This window comes from Aquila chrysaetos, chromosome 1 (assembly GCF_900496995.4).
Source record: "Aquila chrysaetos chrysaetos chromosome 1, bAquChr1.4, whole genome shotgun sequence".
NCBI lineage: Eukaryota > Metazoa > Chordata > Aves > Accipitriformes > Accipitridae > Aquila > Aquila chrysaetos.
The window spans coordinates 6,143,881-6,164,991 of NC_044004.1; the positions used below are offsets into that span (position 1 = coordinate 6,143,881).

General features: G+C 42.7%; 1 protein-coding gene across 5 annotated transcripts in view; it reads left to right on the forward strand.

Moving 5' to 3' along the window:
* The first annotated feature begins 3,286 nt into the window (after window positions 1-3,286).
* Window positions 3,287-21,111, forward strand: part of KRCC1 (lysine rich coiled-coil 1) — a 33,536-nt gene continuing 15,711 nt past the window's right edge. The window contains exons 1-4 of one of the 5 annotated variants that reach the window (XM_030013244.2): window positions 3,295-3,325; window positions 18,369-18,475; window positions 20,141-20,248; window positions 20,337-20,511. In XM_030013244.2, coding sequence (XP_029869104.1) covers window positions 20,180-20,248; window positions 20,337-20,511 — 244 coding nt within the window. In that variant the 5' untranslated portion in view covers window positions 3,295-3,325; window positions 18,369-18,475; window positions 20,141-20,179. Of the gene's footprint in view, window positions 3,326-8,699; window positions 8,734-18,368; window positions 18,476-20,138; window positions 20,249-20,336; window positions 20,512-21,111 lie in introns of those variants that run through there. The other 4 variants (XM_030013225.2, XM_030013207.2, XM_030013215.2 and 1 more) reach the window with 4 other exon arrangements.

Consider the following 21,111-nt stretch of genomic DNA (forward strand, 5'->3'; position numbering starts at 1 on the left):
TACTCTCCCATTGGAGAGAGAATGTATTCTCTTTGCAGGGTATTTTTAGCAACCACATGCTTCTGTCTCTCAGGAAGCAACAGCTGAGACAGTGGGACAGGGAGGGCTGGTATGCATATTTCTGAACCTTTCCACTGTCATCTGGATTTTTCCAGAAATCAAACAATGCTGCTTTATTTTTACCCTCTAGGAGACGGATGGCATATTTAGAGGCAGGGATAAGAGCGAAACACACACCCTGAAATTCTCGGCATCCTTTGTCGCCACCAGAGCCTGGAAAAGGGGAGTCACTTCCCAAATGCCAGTGGCGGCGGGCGCACAGAGCCGCGTGGATGGAGCTGGAAGGACAACGGTGGTTTGGCACGGGCTGCAGAAGCAAGCAGGACATCTTAGATACTCACACAATTTTGCATGCACTAAACCTCTTTGAAACGGCACTGCATTTGAGAGGTCTCCCCACCTCCAATGCTCAGCTGTGGAAGAGATGGGGGAATTTGAGCCACCTGAGTGGAAAAGGAGGGTACACCAGACAGACCAAACCCATGAGAAGCCAGGCCCTTGCTTTGCTCTCTGTCCCCAGCAGACAGTGCAAGTTTGGGGTGAAGCAAGGGAAGGCCTCCATGTATAAGAGTGAACCTCGTTGTGAAAATTGAGCCCAGCCCAGATCGTCATTCAGCATTTATCATTTAATAGCACTTTGCAGGCCTGGATCGTGCTTATCTCACCCTCCCACCCCTGGGAAATCTGATGCTATTTCCTCCTGGATCCTTAAGCACTGCGCAGATACCAATGTTTGCAAACCTATTCCCACACCTCCTTGCTCCACAGAAAAACCTGTCTGATTTAACAGGGAAAGTGAGGTATAGAGAAGTAAAGAGGGTAATTCCTCTGCATCCCTAGACTGTAAAACAAATGCTTTACCTTGCCAAGGCAATAAGAAGCATCGTTGTGCTCTTCAAGACAGTCACAGAACTGCTCAGCATCTGCTAAAAGCTTCTGGCAATTTTCATTGCCTGAGAATGAAGTAAGGTATCACGCTTCAGCACAAATATCCTGTGTTATAGTTTGCCCACGTGTCCCAAGCACAAACAATATCAATCCACAACTCCATAAATTCAGGGTGATCCAGGTGTTCATGTGATTATGAGCAATCTTCCCCAAACAACCAGACTCCTCCAGTCATCCTGAGGAGGGCCAGAGCAGCACAAACCTCCCAGCATTTACGCTGCGCAGCGTAGAAAGGTCACTACAGGCAATGAGACCCTACAAGCAATTACAATTTTAATTGCAATGCTCTACTTGTGTGATACATGATGTCAGGATGCTCTGGCCTCACCTGTTACCCATGTTGAATTCCCCTGGGTGTAAGCACATTTTAGGTACATATATTTGCCAGCAGTACTTTAGCACCTCCAAATTAGGTGCTGATTTTTTTTTTCCCCCAAAAAACACAATTTGGAGTGTGGCTATATTGAACCCAGTCATTAAGCACACTAAACACTGTTTCTGAATCCCACATAACAAAGAAAATAGAATAGAATAGGATAGAAAAACAAAGAATATAATTATAACAAAGAATATATCTTTTCAAAGTAGCCAACTAAAACCAACAGATCAAAGTCCTTCTAGCACAGAGTTACAAGCTACAAGGTCTCTGCATGGGCAGACATCTGTGGTGTACCCAATACAATGCACCCCTCACCCCTTCAGATCACAAAAAACCCACATTTTGGCTGAGTCAGAGTGTAACGAGTCTCATTTCTCCCCTTCCAGCCCGGTGAATGCCACGGAGGTGTGTGCTCAGCCAGGTCATACGGGAGGAGATCAGCCATCTGGCTGTACATCACACACTGGGTACTGCTGGGCCACGGTTTCAGACCCAGCTGTGTGCAAAAATATGGTGGTAAAACCGTTCATTTGAAGAGAAAACACTGGGAAAACTGGGAAGGGCCAGGAGAGGCTGGATAACAGGGATTCCTGCTTAAATACCTATTTGGAGCAGTGACCCTGCTTTCAGCCCCTTGGAAACATATTGAATTTCAAAGCCAGCCGGAGAGGCACGCTGATTTTGGAGCACCAAGCAATGCTGACCCTTCAGTAGCGAGTTATTCTGCATTTTGGATCTGCCTGGATATTGGGCGGGAGGGACAAGTAGCCCCATCCTCCCAACAGGAGAACAAACAGCACCTTCTACTGCCCTCTAAAAATTTATCCAAAGCACAATTTTATCAAATTTAATTGCCACAGCTTTGGATTAGCAGTGAACAGTACTCAGACAAGTTGTGAATTAGAGGAAAAAAGAAAAAAAAGAGTGGAAAAAACCTAACCGTCCCAGGTGGGTGCTCCTCAGACTTGTCCCGTCATTGTAATTCAGCTTTAAACATTAAGTGCAATCACCTGCAGGGCGAGGGTGGGCCCTGTGTCCTGATGAAACCCCTTTTTGGGGTGACAGCAGGGAAAATTTGGGGGAAATTAGACCGTCCATCCTCCTGGGGGTGGGTGTAACAAGGGCTGAGGGGAACTGGGCCCTGAAAAGGGATGGATTGATGGGGTGATCGAGGAGAGGGCTGGCTGGTGGATCGGCAGCCATTTGGGGGATTTTGGGGGTGTTTTGGGTGAGGGGGAGGTGAGGGGAGAGGCCTGCAGTTACTAGCAGTTGCTAGGCAGGTAGTAGGCAGTTACTAGCAAGTTACTAGTAATTACTAGGCAGTTACTGGCAGACACTAAGCTGTAGTTACCCGGCAGTTATTACAATGGTACTAGTCTCTTACTAGTAGTTATTGAGCAGTTATTAGGCAATTACTGGGCTCTCACTAGTAGTTACTGGGCAGTTATTAGGTCCTAGCAGTTCTGAGGCAGTTACTAGTAGTTGCGAGGCAGATACTAGGCTGATAACTGGTGGTTACTAGTAGCCATTGGGCAGTCGTGAAGCAGCCACTAGTAGTTAGTTACTAGTCAGTTACTAGTAGCCCCTAGTTAGTTCGGAGGGCTGCAGGCCCCTGAGGGGGAGGCCGGGCCGGGCGCAGGGCGGGCAGGGGGTTCACGGCGGTCCCCCCGGGGCGATTAAAGTGGACCCGAGGGGGCGGCCACGGTAGAAGGGTGAAGCCGGCGGGAAGAGCTCGTTAGGCGGCAGCCGGACCCTGTTACGGTGCCCCGGCCCTCAAGGCCCCGCCGAGGCGGCCCGGCCCGGCCCGGCCCGGCCCCGCCCCGGCGCCGTGTCCTTAAGGGCGGCGGCGGCGGTTCCCGCTCCCCGCCGTGGTCATGGCGGCGGAGCGGGGCGGGGAGGCCGCCCTGCCGGCGCTGGCCGCCGCTGCCCGCCGCCGAGGTGAGTGGGGCCGGGCCGTGAGGGGGAGGTGGTGACAGGGGCCTGTCAGAACGTGGTGAGAGGCACGGCAGTGCCGTTCCCTCTCCGGAATAAAGCGCGTTCTCGTCGTGCCGGTATTGAAAAGTAACAGGCGTTTGATGCCAACGGCAGAAAGTAACGAGGAGCGAAAGGCAACGAGAGTCTCGGCTGTGTTTTGCATGTGGAAGGAGCGGGTAGGGTATCAGCAGTGGGTCCGAACTCTTTGATAGGCAGCTCGTAAAAGGTAGTCTTATGTTTAATTCTTCAGCGCAAACGGGTCTTGCTCTAGCTTCATAAACTAATCTCATGCTGACGGGACAGTAAGGTGACAAACAGGTTGCTTTTATACACCAGACCCGTGACGTAGAGCCCCGAAACTGAATCTTGAGGTTGTGGCAGAGAAGGGATGGGAACTTTCCATGCCCTCTCCTTCCCAGGTAGTTTCTCCTGAGAGACATCATCCTGCTGAAATCTAGCAAATAACACCCCAAAAAAAGCGTTGAGCTTCCAGGAATGCCAAGCCATTCAAAATGGGTATAAAAAACTTGCATGTCGAAAGGCTTTGGTCAATGGTTTATAAGCATTGGCTATTCAGTTGTATAATGAAAATCAAGTTTAAAAAAAAAAAAAAAAGCCACACACTTAGCAATGCATTAACATGGAGGTTTTTTTGAAGATGTGAAACATCCATTAACAGCAGATTTCCCCATTGTCAGTTAAATTTAGTAGTGCTCTTGAACAGAAATAACTCTGGTGGAATTAATCACTCTGTTTAAAAAGCTGACAGCTATTTTAAGCAGTTGGCTTTCTGGAGGAAGAAAGCAACACAAGTATGTATGCTCTTCAAAAGAATATACTTGGAGAAAGTTAAGAATGCAGTCTTGCTATGTTTAGGTTTAAATTCCATTTTTCACACGTTTTTCTTGAACTGAGTTGTCATGTTCCTGAATGCTGAAATGTGTTTTGCTGCATTAGCAACAAAGCCTTTAACTTTACAAGTACTTTGACCTCCTGGGAATTTCAAGGGATTTTAAGGGTCTAAAGGTTGTGGTTCTTAAATTCTCAGTGTTTAGAGGTAGCTCAAACACTTACTTTTAGTGCACAGCTGGTACAGGTTTTGTCATGAGCCAGACACACCAAGGATTGCTGGTTATGCTTGTCAGTTCATACCTGTGCCAAACAGAGCTGTGGCATGGGATATTATGGGCAATTTCTGGTTTGATAACCTGTTGAGGAGGGAGGGTGTCCTTTTCTTAAATACAAAATTAGCGGTAACTTTTGGCTTTGGAAACTTTCTGCCGCAACAGGTCTTGCTAATTTCTTCACACACACACCCCTTGGGGTTTTTTGTTTGTTTGTTTTAGCCTAAGGGGTTTCTTTTTCTTTTGACTCAGTGGCAGCAAGATAAAAACCCTTGGTACCTGTAAGAGTGTAGTTAATCACTAGTTACAAACATGCGTCCTTTTTCAAGACTTAGCATAGGGCTCACACATGTTACAAATGACTAATTTTCCCGTCTCCTTCCTTTTGTATTCTACACATCTTCTTCACTTACTGGAGGGGGAAAAAAAAGTGTCAGGTAGCAATTCGCTGGTTATGTTTCTCACCCAGAGTTCCACAAGCCCACCTTAAATAGCACTGAGAGTAGGCTGAGAAATAGTATTGCACAAACTACTATCGTACAATTGTATGGGAGCATTTATATGTCAGAAGAGAGCCAGGCAGAAAGGTAGGTAACTTGTCTTAACCTGCCTCGGAGAGTTTACAAAGTGGGGATTGTGAGGTGTATTTCTTGTGTGCTCTAAGACCCAAGGAGGGTTAAACCACAACAGAGTGGAAAGGGAAAAAGGTCTGTTATTCTAAAGAATAACTTAATGCCTGGCAAGGAAACGTAACAGCTTATCCTGCAGTGTGTAAGAAGTCTAATGCATTAAATTCTTCTTCAGAAGAACCAGCCACCCAGCATAGACTTAATCAGCCTTCTGTTGCACCCTATTTGTATTTTGACAGTGTGCTTCAAGAAGGAAAGTACAGCTGGATCAAACTATGCTCACAGAAATTAAAAAAAAAAAAAAAAAATCAAAGACTTCTTTTCTGAAATCCTGTGCACCTTAGTGCAGTAAAAATTATCTGACATTTGAAAAAAAAAAACTGCAACTTTTTTACTGGTAAAAGCAGAAGAGCTGATTTCAGTCTGCTTCAGCTGTGGCAGGCTGGCCCAGCTCTGCTGGGTGTGATAGGATGCAGGGAGCAGAGGTCAGTGTGTTGTTCAGCAGAGACAGATAGGTGGAAACGAGGACTTGGACCAACAGGGAGAAAAATGAAGAGAATCAAGGAACTGCGTTGCAGGAAGTGGACACCTTAATTTTATTAGTAGTGATTGATATGTCGTACTTCAGTCTTAATGCTTTAAAATATTTTTTTTGTCCTGGCTGAGTTCAGAGCATTGAGAGTAGGCAAAGCGTCTTGTTGCTTGCTCACCCTGGGCAAAAGGGGAAGCATTGTGTTTCACATCAATTGCAAACTTCTTCTGTTGTGTGTCAGGGCAGATCACAGATCCATCTGGCCATCAAGGCTTTTAGCACTGTTTTGGTTTAGTTTGTGCATTTGAGAAGGTTTGGGCAACGCTAGGCTTAACCCCTGTTTTGGTAGTGGAGTTGTACGCTTCAAAGGCCTTGTGTGTACAGGCTTAGCCATGTGTCTTAGTCAAATCTGTGATAACATGTAGTATTCAAAGATGCATATAAATGGTTCTAAGTTAACTTGTTATAGTAGTCTGTGGGGAAAAAAATCTTATAGTTTGAGTGATGAAACTGGTTTATGGAAACATGCACTGCCAGCATTAACAGCATTCTTTTCCAAACAAGAGAGTCCAGTTTGGCATTTCATTTTTTTACAATCACCTGAGCTTTGAAAACAAAATAACACAAAAAAATAATTCAAAAGTATATTTAGGGACTAAACTTGCTGAGAAAATGAAAATTTAGTGCTACTACAGTATTGTTTCCTTGGAGAAACATCTTTCACCTAACTGTGGAAATCGGAATCTGCCCGATTCAGCCTCCCTTCCTCGTATAGGAATACAGGGCTGTAATACTGCAGTTCAGTGTATTTGATAAGGGTTTTAAAGTTTGTTATCTTTGCCTGCCCTTTCTAAGTTGGATATCTGTGGATATCTGGGTTTATTTCTAAGATTGCTTTCTGACTCCCACTGTACAGTGACTCTGCTTGCCTCCTGTACCACAACCAAAAGTGACTGGATTTCAGTGACGGTGTTTGCCTGCAATTTCAGACAGCTGATATTATAAGCATTCAAGCTTTTGTTCATCTTTCATCCTGTTACGGAGTGGGAATATGATTGCCTGATTACAAGCAGTAGAGTTTGCACATCATGTAAAGTTACAGCCAGTCAGCTGAGATAACTGACTGTGTGCAGGCTCCTGCCTTTCTTGCTTGCAGAGTAAAGCAAATTAATGTAGTGCATGTGATGTAAATTAACCTGGTTTACTTTGCAGCTGGGACAGGCTTCAGCATGCACACTCAGTTACTGTGAGGCTGACAGGTGGTAGCCTGGTAAGATGTGCTAACCCCATCGCTTTTGTGAATGTGCCTTTGGAGACAGCCATGTGAAAGGGCTCGTAAAATGAGAAAGTATGTGGGTCAATATTTGCTCTTGAGGACTTGCAGTTGTTGAACTTAATTCATGCATATCCATCTATTTCTCATTAAAATGCTATGTTTGCTGTTGGCATTTGAGGGAAGAATTTGGCTATGTCATTTTGTGGGTTTAGTACCTTGAACTTGAAACTTTATGCCTTTGCCTTAAGGGATTTGTCTAGCCTAGACTTTTTCTTTACTACATTATTCTGCTTTCTGTCTTCTCTACCCTCAAGAATTGGGAAGAAGAATTAATAATAGACTAAAGCTGGGAGCATTTCCTTTTTAATCAAGTGGTAGAAAATCCTGGGCTGAACAGGCTTTTTTAAATTACCTGGTTTCTGATATTTTAATTAATGTTAGTATTTTTCCTACCACCTTTATGCTGCCCTGAGGGAAGACTTTTTTCCCTGCCTTTCCGACATGGCATGCCACAAAGATTCCTCTACAATTAGCCCTAGCAAAAGTAAGAAAACAGATAGCGAAGGTTTAAAGTTTAAAAGACATCCTTCAACTTCCCTCAGGTAGTAAAATATGCAAGTACAATAATGTTAAAATGTCCCTAAGCCTTCTCACATCAGTGTTTTAATGCCTTTATTGAATTGCTGTGCCATTGAAGAAGATTTAAAAAAAAATAAGAAATGCTGGGTGTGCTTCTAAGACAGTAACTGAGAATTGAGAAACAGTAAGCAAATCATTATCTTTAAATTCAGACAGCAAGAGTCTCATTTATTATTATTAGGCAATTCGTTTGGTTCCAGATTTCCACAATCCACCTCTGTTACTTTTATTTTTTAAAAAATCTATTTAAATTGCTTTAGTTTTCTTGTTAAGAGAGCCTGCAGTTCCCATTGCCTTCTCAGTGCCCATATTTCAGTGTTTGAACATTAAAACAATCAAGTTGATCTTGTTTTAAGTATGTGTTCCTCATTGCCTCTTGATTGCTCCTCACTGTCTATTGATTTAGGCTAGGCTTATTCTCTACATTAAAAAAATAATTGTATAAAACACATCTCTGGAGAAGTATTTTTATAAATGCTAAATGAATGAGCAAGAATGTAAGTAGATTGGGTATCACCTGGATGTGTAGGTGATACTTGATGTTCTCTGTCCTCACCAGTGTTATTCACTATTATGTCAGGCGGCTTTTAATTTCACTTCATACGAAGTATTTAGCTTCTGTGTCTTCTGAATGCTCTCAGAAGATGCAAGTCAGAAAATGATACCAATAAAAAGTATGCTGGGTTTTAAGCATACATTTATTGTTATGATCTTCTGCTTTAATAACAGATTTTTCTGTTTACTCAGACATTTTTATAAGTCACATTGGAGATAAGAATGAGACGTCATTTTATGAAAGTGAAAGTGGATGTGTTTAGGAAATTTTCTTGCACCAGTCTTTGTAAAGTTTGAGTGGGTTTTGGTAACTAATAAATCTTCAGTGATTTGTGGCTTGTCTTAATGATGGAGGACTTGTAAGAGTGAGACCAACTCATTAAAACATTAGATATGAATCAAATTACTAGCTTACATCTCAATCTCAAGCTTCAAAGGTGGCATCATAAAAAATAAAATTATGAGGCAGAACTCCAAGTGCGACTTAAACAGAACATTGACTTAGAGGAAACAGTAATGCAGCAGATACACTGACTGTATTTCTTCAAAGAGGAGTAGAAGATGTGAGCATTTTGCCCTGTGGCTTGCTTCTACAGTCTTTGCAAACATCTGAAAATGTGCTAATTTTCTTTTCATGTGGAACTATATTACTTTTTTTAATTAGTGGCTATGAATTAAGACTACACAACTTTTTGTCCGTTCTGTATTAGGTGTATGTTTGCCATCTGGAATGGGAAGATCATAACTCATCCCAGGCTGGGCTGACCTGTCTTGACCCTGTGTGCTCATGGCTGTACCTGTCTACAGCTGTAGCTCACCAGGGTCAAAGTTTGGTGTACTCTGATCCCTGTGCAGTCGAGCTGGTGTTACTTTGACCAGGACCTGATGGGACTTGCAGTCTCTTGAGGCCACAGCACCATTAGAAAGAGGAACAATTCCATCTCTTATGCAAGTGTGGAGCAGCCACGACAGTGAGAAGTTATAGCAGAGGTGTGTTTTATAGGCGGTAGCTCACTGAGTGCCTTTCAAAAGGTAACTTGTAAAATGCAGCTTAGGTGGGAAGGAGGAATTGTGTCCTTCTCTGATACTTACTACTTATTTCAGACTTAAATAGCAAGATGTTGGCATGTGGAGTCACTTGCAAAAGCACTTGGTTTGAAACACTTGTTTTCTAAGAAAACCAATTAATTTAAACTAAGATTGTTCATAGCCTAACTGAAAATAGCAATTTAAAGTGATGCTGTTTGTGCTAATTCTGTTGTTTAGGATAATATTGAAAGGACCCGTCAAAACGAGGAATAGTTATGTTCATAAGAATTAGTTTTAACTCATCCCTTTGCAGTAGGTAACTAATTTCTTCCATGGTACTGTTGCAGGAATCAGAGATGCACAGAAATGAAAACCAGGGTTTCAAGCTCAAATGCCTAAATACAAGCATAGCTACATTTGAGAATGTAGGTTTAAGGGTGTTGACCAAGCTTAACAAGTAGGCAGCAGAGCTGAGAGTAGACCCCGGGCCTCCCAATCAGGTATAAATGTACGTGTACACAGGCACATGTATTTCATTAGCATACAGTGCTTGAAGACAGACGGTGATGCTGCTGTCTGGTTTCAGGTAGGTTTCTCAAACTTTTTCATAGTGTGAAAATATAACCTGTCTTAGCATCTCAGATGAACTCACCTTGTCCCATTTCTCCGTGCAGAGGCATAAGCTATCTTTCTAGTCTTGTCCTTTCTTACCTCCTCCCACCCGCTTTTTCCTTCTCTGTTAGGGCTTCATAGCCTCTGCGGTGTATCTGGAATTTGAATCTGATTGTAAAGCAGCCCTTTATTAAAATGCCCGAGTATCTCAGGTGACTGCTATAAATTAATAGTGTTACAAAACTGAGAAGGAATACAGATTGACTTTTGAGTGTGTATTTTGCTTTTTTGCATTTTATAGGTATTTTGATTGATTAAAAAACATCTTTTTTGGCACCTATTCTTTGTCCTGGACTTTAAGCTCTTGAATTGTAATAAGAGCTGAAGTAATCACAAGAAATAGTGACTGCTGAGAATTAGTAGTCAAAAGAAAAGAATTAAAAATATTTTATTCTTTTCTTTGAGAAGAAAATTGAAAACTTCACCTGTTTTTCTAGTTTTTCCTTTGAGACTATGGTTATTCTAATGTGGATCATCACTAAGGGTAGCAGTTGTCTCCCAGGTCTGCTTGCTTTGTCCTTAACAGTCCAGCAACAATAATATTTTCTCTGTGTGTGTGAATATCTGCTTTTTTAAGGACAGCTTATAAGTAGTACATTCATGGAAGTCTAGACTGTCTTTCACATTTTGTTTCTGGGCACACAAGTGAACTGTGATGAAACAGGAAGATGTTACCTGGTTTATTGGCTGGATTTTTCCCATTAGGCGTGGGTGGTACTTCATTTCCTATTCTACCTAATCAGTTGGCTTTGACGGGTACATTTCTCAGCCTAGTTCCCTCTGCAAAGATGTATTTCTTAAGAGCTTAGGAAGTTTAACTGGGCAAAGCAAATGGTACAGGTGAGGCAGATAGTGTGTTGGTGAGCTGATAATTATGTTTGCTTGAAATAAGAATTCTATAATACACATGGTTAATATGTGCAGCCTCGTGTTTCTGTAATTGTCCATTGTCATCCTGGCTCCTTTCCATTTGTGTGCATACTTTTGCTGTGGTCAGTGCCACCTTAAGTCAGAGCAAAAGCTCCTTTTCTTCTATGCTTGTACTATACCCACTGGAAATGGGCTCTAATACTTCTTGGCGCTTCTAGACACTTGTAAATCAAGAACTGCACTCTTGTTTTCAGCCCTGTGTGGTCACATATCTTCATGTAAACGGGCTACCCTCAAGACTACTGAAGACCCAAAGCTGATAATTTTAATCTACCATACGAGACCCTGTGTCTTTTAGTGACAGCCTCACCTGATGTTAACATCTGTAAGCACCAACAAAGTTTGGATCACCTGTGCTTTTGGAAGCTATGCTGCCCAGGATCAGTCCTTGGAATCTCATTGTGAGATGACACTGAAAACAGGGCTGTTACTGAAGAGGAGCACCAGTCTGGTCATTGGGATTTCTGAGCCCAGAAGCCAGAGGGGATTGTTACAGTGCTCCACACTTCCCATGAACATTGAGTTAAATCTCTGAGGGATCTTTGCACTTCCTTTAATGGGATGACCTTGTGAGTATCAGAGGTTAATTGGCTGTTCTAAAGTCACTTGCAAAGCTGCTCTTAGCATTTCAGTGGGATCAGTTTCTTCCTTTGATTTGCCAGAAACTGCTTTATGTGTGCTACTTCACTTTATGCATCCTTTTAGATATGTAAACTGCTCTTAATATTTACTGTTGCTATAGTGTGTCTTTTCTGAGGATGTCCGTGGACCTCACAAAACATGAGATCTCACAGCATGTCTGTGGCAGTACTAAGTACCATAGGTTTCATAATATAGCTGAGAAAACTGTGGCAAGAACAAACCCATAAGACCTACTAAGAATCACGTGAGAAAGTACTGCCATTGGGTTATTAGTAAATAGGAGGTGTGGGCTGGATTAAGGACTCCAGTCCAGATAGTCCAGAGATTTGTCTTTTCCTCTTAAGTATGGACTGTTGACAAATCTAAATTTTGGGGGGAGGAATAGCCTAAAAATAAGGCAAAAGCTACACTGAAAATTAGTGGTTGACTTCATTGTGCAGCATGAACATTTATATCTTTTAAAAAATTAATCTCATGTCTTATATTTCTAAAACATTTTAATCCATATCCTTTTATTAAGGAACAGTCCCCTTGTGACAAATGGTAGTTGTGGTGGACCATTTTTTAATGACAAAAAGCTGATCTGAACAGTTGCTCCGGATTCATGATACTAGTAGTTTTATGTAAACATTTTGGAGGCATAAAAATGACAAGGTCAGTATGGCTGTTCTGCAATGCTACTGCTTTTGATTGATTCCCTGAAAAGTTTCTGATGGTGTGGCTGCAAACTGTAAGGTAAGCTATTTTTTTAAAAAGTTTTTCTGAGTTGCCAGGAAAGATACCTTGTGAATCTGAAAGCTGAAGACTTCAAGTTCAACTTAATATTTATAGAACTGGTTGCACGCAGGCAGTGGTGGCATAGATCTCCCCATGCTCTGTCATTTTTGTGTGTTGCAAATGGTCTTGAGGCATAGTTAAAAGGAGAAAGGGCAGACTTGTTCCTGACCCTTCTCTGGAAGTGAGCAGAGATATGTCATTTAGCAAAGAGGGCTGTTGATGTACGTGGTTGCCATTGAGAAGGAGCCTGCAGTTGCCCAGACGGAACTGAAGACCATTTACAACTCACTGCCTGGCTGGGATTTAAGTGAGGCAGATCAGTTTGTTTCTGAAGTTGTCTCTATGCAGTTTGTCAGAAGACCATGTAGAAATACACTATCGAAGGCATATATATTTGCCTAAAAATCCACTAACTATACAGAAGATAAAAGAAAAAGGCTATGTTTATATGTATGGGTTTTCATGTGATTTGAGGCCAAAATTATCAGATCAGGGTTTTTAAAAGTGGCTACCCGGCATTTTCAGAAGTGCTAGGTAGCTGTGCTTCTGACAACTCTGGTAGCAGCTGCTGTATCCTTTTTGTGGATCAGGAAAAGGAAAGCAGGTAAGGCTATGCTGTGCTTGGCTATATCATGCTGACAAAGCTGGAGCTGAACTCCCATGCTGTTTGCTAATGTAACAGCAGGTGAATGCCAAGAGCTGCATTAAAGCAGGCTACATTACCATGTTCATGGTGCTGGTCTGCATTCCCCAGCCAAGTTATTGTTTAGGAACCCTGCACGTTTCATGTGATACATGTTAATAGTCACGTTGTGACCGTGGAGAAAAACTAAGCAGAGCATATCTTTAAGGTTCCAAAATCAAGGCAAATGTTGTGAACTCTGTGCCTTTATTTTTGTAGATATTTCTCTTGGGGGTAACCAATTCTTGGGCTTAACAACACTACAAGTGTTAGACTGAGGTAGGAGACTTCACTGAGATAATTGTAACTCTGCGTTCATGACTGCTGACTCATCTGTAGTAGCAAAACCTTATCTTGAGAAAAGATTGAGCCAAAGTAGAGGGACAGCAGTGTTAAGAGGTGAAAAATGGAAAGACTTAATGAGAAATACAAAAGACAATGCTATGAAAAGAGAACTAAGATGTGATAAATTTACAAAGAAGAAAGAATCTTAAGTCCTGTCAGCCCTTTTACAATATTGAAGAATGAAAACGGCTTTTGTAACAATGAAAAGCAATATTTAAAACTGTCCCTACAATATATTTTAGTGCAATTTATCAGTTACTGCAAAATGCTGTTGAGGACAAGGACACAACAGGGTTCAGGATGGCTCCAAGAGGCACAATAGGAGTTACTTGGACAACCAGACTTCTGCTCCCTATAATCCGATCTTTTCATTGCAGTGACCAGCCAAGAAAAAGGTGAACAAAACCCCATTTTTAATTTCACATTATGTTTTTAATTTTTCACATTACAATGTTTTTAGGGTCTTTTTTGTAGCATGCACTTGGTTGGTTTTTGTCTGCCAAGACAGCTGTGCAGTTTGCTGCTAAGTCAAGGAAAATATGCATAAAATACTGTCCTTAGCTAATATAAAGAAGTCTGTCCTTGAAATAAAGATATGTTTTCCAGTGAGAAGTTCTGCAAATTGAAATAGAGTAAATACTGCCCATGATAGTAGCATTTCATAGGCTTGTGCTATTGCAATTTGCCTTTTGTTGTTGTTTTAAATAGAGAATATTGTTCCGTTTGTCTTTCTCTAGGTAGCTGTTTTTACAGTTCAGTACACTTGAGCAAACTGGTGTAATTTTGCTCTGTAAGTGGCTTTTTCTGCTGCAAACATTGGCAATTCATGCGTTTCAGGTGCAAGATGGGCTTTCGTGTAATGCCCAGAACTAAGTCATTGGATTTTCTTGTGTGGATCAACTCAAGTTATTGTGTCCATCTTTCACTCCTCTGCTTGAAGGGGCTAAGCTACATGAATCAGTAACTGTAGAATATTGAACATTTCTGGATGACTCGTACTACAGAATACAAAAGCTCTAAAAGACTAGTCACCTGGCCATTGTACCTCATGAAAATAAAGTTTTTATTAGAAAATGAATTCTTATATTGAGGACTGATGGTAAACCATGCCAGACAGCGGCATTTTGATACCCAGTCATTTTTGCAGTCTCAGCCAAAAGCCTCATCAGAGCCAGTTTTATTAAGATCTGTATGTTAAACAATCCAGGAGTGCTGCTTTGGGAAAACGAAGTGGGCTTAGCCACACACACAGTTTGAGAAGGATCTCTGCATCTGCCATTCCTCAGGTTTTGTCAGTGCCCATACAGCTCCTGATAGATTTTTCAGCTGGTTGCGTGTGTTAATATTGGCTTATCAAAGCAGTTTGGCATTCCTTGTTTCAGGCTTCTACTGGAGCCACAAGCAGGCATCTGTTTCCTGGGGTGATACTGGCTCAGTTGAAGTATGCGCCATGCAGCTTGTCCTGAAATTCATGCTGTGTTTTTTAAGGCACTTTTCGCTTGTGTGAAGGTGGCAGCCATGTGTTGTCCAGGGCACACGTAGGGGACTGGGTAGACTTTAGATCCTTCCTTAATCATTTGTGAACTGACCATCCCACAGCTTAGCACCATTATTTAGAGTTACAGGACACAATACACAGTATGTGATTCTGTTTTTTCCATGTTCCCTTGGACTTTGCTTTCCTTTGGCAAGGGGCCAAGAGAGCAATCTTTAGAAGTAATGGTAAAGGGTGACTGCCTTTATGGATTTCTAGATGCCTTTTGGCACTGAGCCTTGAGACCACAGGGAGTGATGCTTTCCTTGCCCACAATCTTTCCAGGCTGTGTTGCAAAGCATGGAAAGCCAGCTGCTCCACTTGTTGCTTCCAGGGTGGACCACTGGGTAAACTTAGAGGGTGTAAGCTCGGTTAAGACATCACAATACTTTCCCCGATACTTTCCCTTTAACTTCAGCTTCATTTGAAGAGCATGGTTTAGTTGAACTGTCTCGTTATGTGGCTTCCTTTATTTTTGCTTTAAACTTGTTTAACTTTGACTTATTTTTAAGAGTAGGGCATGCCAAAAAGTGAAATTCTAGCTTAATTGGAATTAGTGTGACACACTGGGTATGAAAAAGAAACAGGTAGTCTTAAAGTTTGTCAGCACAGAAAAAGTTTTTGTGGTATAGCACCATGGGTAAACTTGTTCCCTGCAAGCATGTCCTGTACTAGAGAATTGTTTCAGGCAATATGAGTTAAACTGGTTTCCCTAATGAATTAAAGTGTATTAAGGGGAGAAAGAACAGGGGTGGTGATGTAGCTTTATCTTTGTGAGGCTTTTGCTAGCACAGCTATGCTCTTCTGGAGGGTGTGTTTACTTCTCTTAATTGACATGATGTTGGTACTACTTTTAAGTACTTACAGACAGGAGCAGCCTCATGTTCACAAGCCCTGGTTCCTCACAGGGGACTTCAACCACCCTGATACCTGTTGGAGGGACAACACAGCAGGGTATAAGCAATCCAGGAGTTTCCTGGAATGCATTGATGATAAATTCCTTCTCCAAGTGACAGAAGAGCCAACAAGAAGAGGTGCTATGCAGGACCTTGTTCTCACCAACAAGGAGAGGCTGGTGGGGAATGTGAAGCTCAATGGCAGCCTTGGCTGCAGTGACCATGAAATGGTGGAGTTCAAGAAAGGAGGGCACACGGCAAGCTTGCTACCCTGGACTTTAGGAGAGCAGACTTTAGCCTCTTCAGGGATCTGCTTGGTAGAGTACCATGTGATACAGCCCTGGAGGTGAGAGCAGCCCAAGAAAGCTGGGTAATAAGGATCACCTCCTCCAAGCTCAGGAGCGATGCATCCCAACAAAGAGGAATTCAGGCAAAAACACCAGGAGATCTGCATGGATGGACAAGGAGCTCCTGGACAAACTCAAAACCAAAAAGGAAGCCTACAGAGGCTGGAAGCAAGGACAGGTAGCCTGGGAAGAATACAGACAAATTGTCTGAGCAGCCAGGGATGAGGTTAAGAAAGCTAAAGCCCTGACAGAATTAAATCTGGCCAGGGGCGTCAAGGACAACAAGAAAAGCTTCTATATACATGTATCAGTGATAAAAGGAAGACTAGGGAAAATGTGGGCCCTCTCCAGAAGGAAACGGGAGACCTGGTTACCTGGGCCATGGAGAAGGCTGAGGTACTCAATGAGTTTTTTGCCTCAGTCCTCACCAGCAAGCGCTCCAGCCACAACAGCCAAGTCGCAGAAGGCAAAGGCAGGGACTGGGAGAATGAAGAACCGCCCGCTGCAGGAGATCAGGTTTGAGACCATCTGAGGAACCTGAAGGTGCACAAGTCCATGGGAGCTGATGAGGTGTGTCTGCGGTCCTGAGGGAACTGGCCGATGAAGTGGCTAAGGCACTATCCATCCTATTTGAGAAGTCACGGCAGTCTGGTGACGTTCCCACTGACTGGAAAAGGGGAAACGTAACCCCCATCTTTAAAAAAGTAAAAAAGGAAGACCTGGGGAACTACAGGCCAGTCAGCCTCACCTCTGTGCCTGGCAAGATCACGGAGGGGATCCTCCTGGAAACTGTGCTAAGGCACATGGAAAATAAGGAGGTGACTGGTGACAGCCAACATGGCTTCACTAAGGGCAAATCGTGCCTGACAAATTTGGTGGCCGCCTCTGACGGGGTGACAGCGTTGGTGGATAAGGGAAGAGCAATGGACGTCAGCTACCTGGACTTGTGCAAAGCTTTTGGCACTGTCCCGCACGACATCCTTGTCTCTAAATTGGAGAGACGTGGATTTGATGGATGGACCACTCAGTGGGTAAGGAATTGGGCAGACGGTCACACTCAAAGAGTTGCAGTCAACGGCTCAATGTCCAAGTGGAGACTGGTGACGAGTGGTGTTCCTCACGGGTTGGTATTGGGACCGGTGCTGTTTAACGTCTTTGTCAGCAACACGGACAGTGGGATTGAGTGCACCCTCAGCAAGTTCACTGATGACACCAAGCTGTGTGGTGCAGTCGACATGCTGGACGGAAGGGATGCCATCCTGCGGGACCTGGGCAGGCTTGAGAGGTGGGCCCACAAAGATGATCAGAGGGCTGGAGCGCTTCTCCTATGAAGACAGGCTGAGAGAGTTGTGGCTGTTCAGCCTGGAGAAGAGAAGGCTCCGTGGAGACCTTACTGTGGCCTTCTAGTACCTGAAAGAGGCCTACAAGAAAGCCAGACAGGGACTTTTTACAAGGGCATGTAGTGATAGGACAAGGGGTAATGGCTTTAAACTGAAAGAGGGGACCTTTGGATTAGATGTAAGGAAGAAGCTCTTTACTGTGAGGGTGGTGAGGCACTGGACCAGGTTGCCCAGAGAAACTGTGGCTGCCCCATCCCTGGAAGTGTTCAAGGCCAGGTTGGATGGGGCTTTGAGCAACCTGGTCTACTGGAAGGTGTCCCTGCCCATGGCAAGGGGGGCTGGAACTAGATGATCTTTAAGGTCCCTTCCAACCTAAACCATTCTATGATTACAGTATGTCCTCCCAGATCAAATGGGCCTGCACGTACAATTATTCACTGTTAGCTTCAAGTCTGGGCCAATTTTGGTTGAAATAAAGTGTATACAGGCCATGAGTTAACTGGGAAAAGGGAAAAGAAAATGAAAACAAGCCATTGGAGCATTTTTTCCCCATAAAACTGAATCAGTTCAAGTGTTATAGGGGACACAGGTACAACCTTCCTAAGCATCTGAGACCTCCTGGCCTTTCTCATGTACTGAGCTACTCCTAGTCTTTCTTCAAATCTCTTCTTTAAGGTGTATTACCATATTTAATTAACTGTGTGATCTAGTCCAGCTAAAATCCTTCTTTTTAGGCTGTTAGATATTTCTGACATTGTGCCTATTTTATATGGACTGAAAGCCCAATGAGGTGTCTCTGTTTTTAAAAGTCCAGGTACTCTTACAGTAACACTTTATAAGTCCATGAGAGCAGTTCTTCTCGAAGGAGGAAGGTTTAGGTGGCTTTACAGCATTGCTTTGAAGCCATAGTGGGGCATGGTGTGATTCAGTGGGCAAATGTTGGTTCCTTCATCTTGTGCTGCATGTGAATGTTAAGTGGTTGATGTTTTGTGTAAGCAAAGACATGCAAATATATCTTAACTACTGGCTGATTTTTGTCTTTTGCTCTTTCTGTTTAGATGACGCTTTAGATGAGACAACAAGGAAAGACCTTTTCACTGACACTCTCTGTAAGGTTTGCGGGGCTGTGCTGCAGTTTGAATCTCAGAGGGCGTCACACTATAAGGTAGGCTGGAAAGGAGAATTTCTCCTAGCAAGCACTGGGGCTTTAGCTTATTTGTTTGGGCTTTCTACATAGTGTTATAAAAGACTTTTTATAGTTTGTTTCTCAAGGCTTATGCTAGGCTTAGACATTAACCAGACTTCAATGTTGTGAAAGTTGTGCGTTCAGTGATAGTGAAGGGCAATCACCTGCATATTGCAGTATGATTTTAGAAGGAACTGAGCAGGTTCAGGCCATGCTGTATATGGGATCGAAGCAGATCTGTACCACGTGAGCTGAAACATATGTATGGCATGGGGCAGTGCTAGCTATAGAGGATCAACGTCATGCCTCGTGACGCTTCACTTGGTGATACACACGTGCTGCTCTGTGCACCAGCGTCTGCTTGAGGCAGGTTGTATGAATCATGCCAAAGGCATTTCTTGGAACAACTGTGTGCCTTGGGATATTGCTGTAGGCATGGGCAAGTGTGCTTTATTTTGCAACTTGATCTCGAGGGTGTGCAAGTTTGCAGGTACAGGTGTTTCTGTCTTTTTCTTCTTGAAAAAGTTAACAGTGTAATTTGCTGTCAGAAGTCTTTCTTGCTATTCATGCTATTAAGACTCGGGTCTTGCAAGGTGTTGTATTTACTTATTTCAATTTAACTTAAGCAGCAGTTGTGCTGTCAGAACTTCATAGAGTTCAGACCCTCAGTTTGATGTTCTGCTTCTTGCATGCAAATCCAGTTGAGGATAATAGATGCAGTTGTAAAGTTACCTGACTTCACTATTACAAATCAAACTGATGGAAATAACTGACTTTTTTTTTTTTTCCTGAGTTGTATTATGTAGCCAGCTATGATAGGACCCCTTTCTCTTTAGTAATATTGTTATAATATCCTGCACTGCTCCTCAGAATCCTTAAAAGACATCTGAAAAGCATCAGATCAGAGAAGGCAAGTTACTACTTTTGCTTTGTATGTTACCACTGTATAGAGTGGCGTGTGGGTAAATGAGTTACAAGTGCAAGAATTTGAAGGTTATAGGTTGAGAGAGCATCTAAGAGTTAAAAATTAATTGTGTGTGAGGGAAGTATGTGTTAACACCCAATTTTAGTTACCTGGACTATTGTATCCTCAGTAGAAAGGTGTAGAAATCTCCATAGACTGACTCCAAGCTGGAGATACTTTAACTCAACTTCCAGGGAAACTGTTTCTCTCCACTGACTGTATGGGGAGACTAGACTTCTTATTTAGGAAGGTAAGTTGAGTAATGCTGCCTGTCATTCTTCTGTGCTGGGACACAGGACAGCCTTGATGTCAAGCCCCCAGACTTAGTGGTAAAGGAGCACAGCAGACTTGCTCTGTGGCATGGCTGCTTTCCTTTCCTTACCTATTTTAGTGTCCCTGTTTGTAAGGGGACATGTCAGGATTTTTGATTCTCCAAAGAGCTGAGAGTAGATGACTGAGGGCTGCTTGAGGCAAAATGTTATGAGTAATGCTAAGTACTATATTATTGATTAAAGTATAGTATTGTTACATGAGCTGGTGTTGGTCCGCTTATGGCACTGCTTTATACAAATACAATTTGGCAAGTGTTGAAAGCAGTTTTCGATGAAGTCCCAGTCACTGGATGTATCACTGCTTGGATCCTTGTTACTGAAACAGAAATAATTCTAGTCTCTTCCCAGGGCAAAAAACATGCTCAGAAAGTTCGTCTTTACATCCAAATGCGTGGCAAGAAAGATGAAAGGCAGGAGGATGGCAAACAAAGGAAAACAGATTGTACCAATTTTCAGGTGACTATTCCTCTTCATTGCTAAATAAATGTTGCCTTGTATACTTCAGTGAGTGCTTGTAACTGAGCTTGTCCTTGTCTGGTTTCAGATGGATGGGAGTGGAGTAGTGGACAAAAACAAATACTGCAATCTCTGCAACATGTTTTTTACTTCCCCAGTTGTTGCTTTGTCTCACTACTTGGGAAAGATCCATGCTAAAAAGCTGAAGCAATTATCAGTAGACCAAGCCCACATGCCAGCACAGAGCATGCAGCCTGTTTCTGGTAAGAACTAAATAGTTTGCTTCGTGTGTTTTCCTGTCACTCTCTGAAACAAATATAGAGAAGTATCTTCTTACACTTGCCATGTCTCTATGCCTTTCCATTCTGCTGAAGTTGTGGAGCTGTCTTGTGGTAACTCCTTAGGTGAATAAACAAAGATACTACCCTGTGCAACTCTGAAGCCATGGAACCTTGCTTTCAAATTCCCTGTCTTTCATTGACTAAAACCAAAGGCAAATATTTCTGATTTTTTTTATTAAAGAAAGGTGTTTATTTTTGTTCTGAGAACTCACTGCAGTCCCAACAAGATGTTCCTCTGATAAATTAATATGCTAAGAAATTAAAAAAGAATTAGTCCACAGGCAACACTTAACTGGTGTTAGTCCAGTACAAGTTGCTGAACTGTATTTAAAGATGGAGCATAGCGTATGCACTTTGAATCACCTTCTGCAGGGTACATCTCTCTTCTTGGACTGTATAAGGACCTTAGAGTGACCAGCCATCAAATACAGCTGATGTTTAGGTATCTAATGATGGGGTTTCTGAATATTCCAGGGTTGTGTTCCTTACTAGTCTGTACATTCATATCCTTGCAAGGGCTAA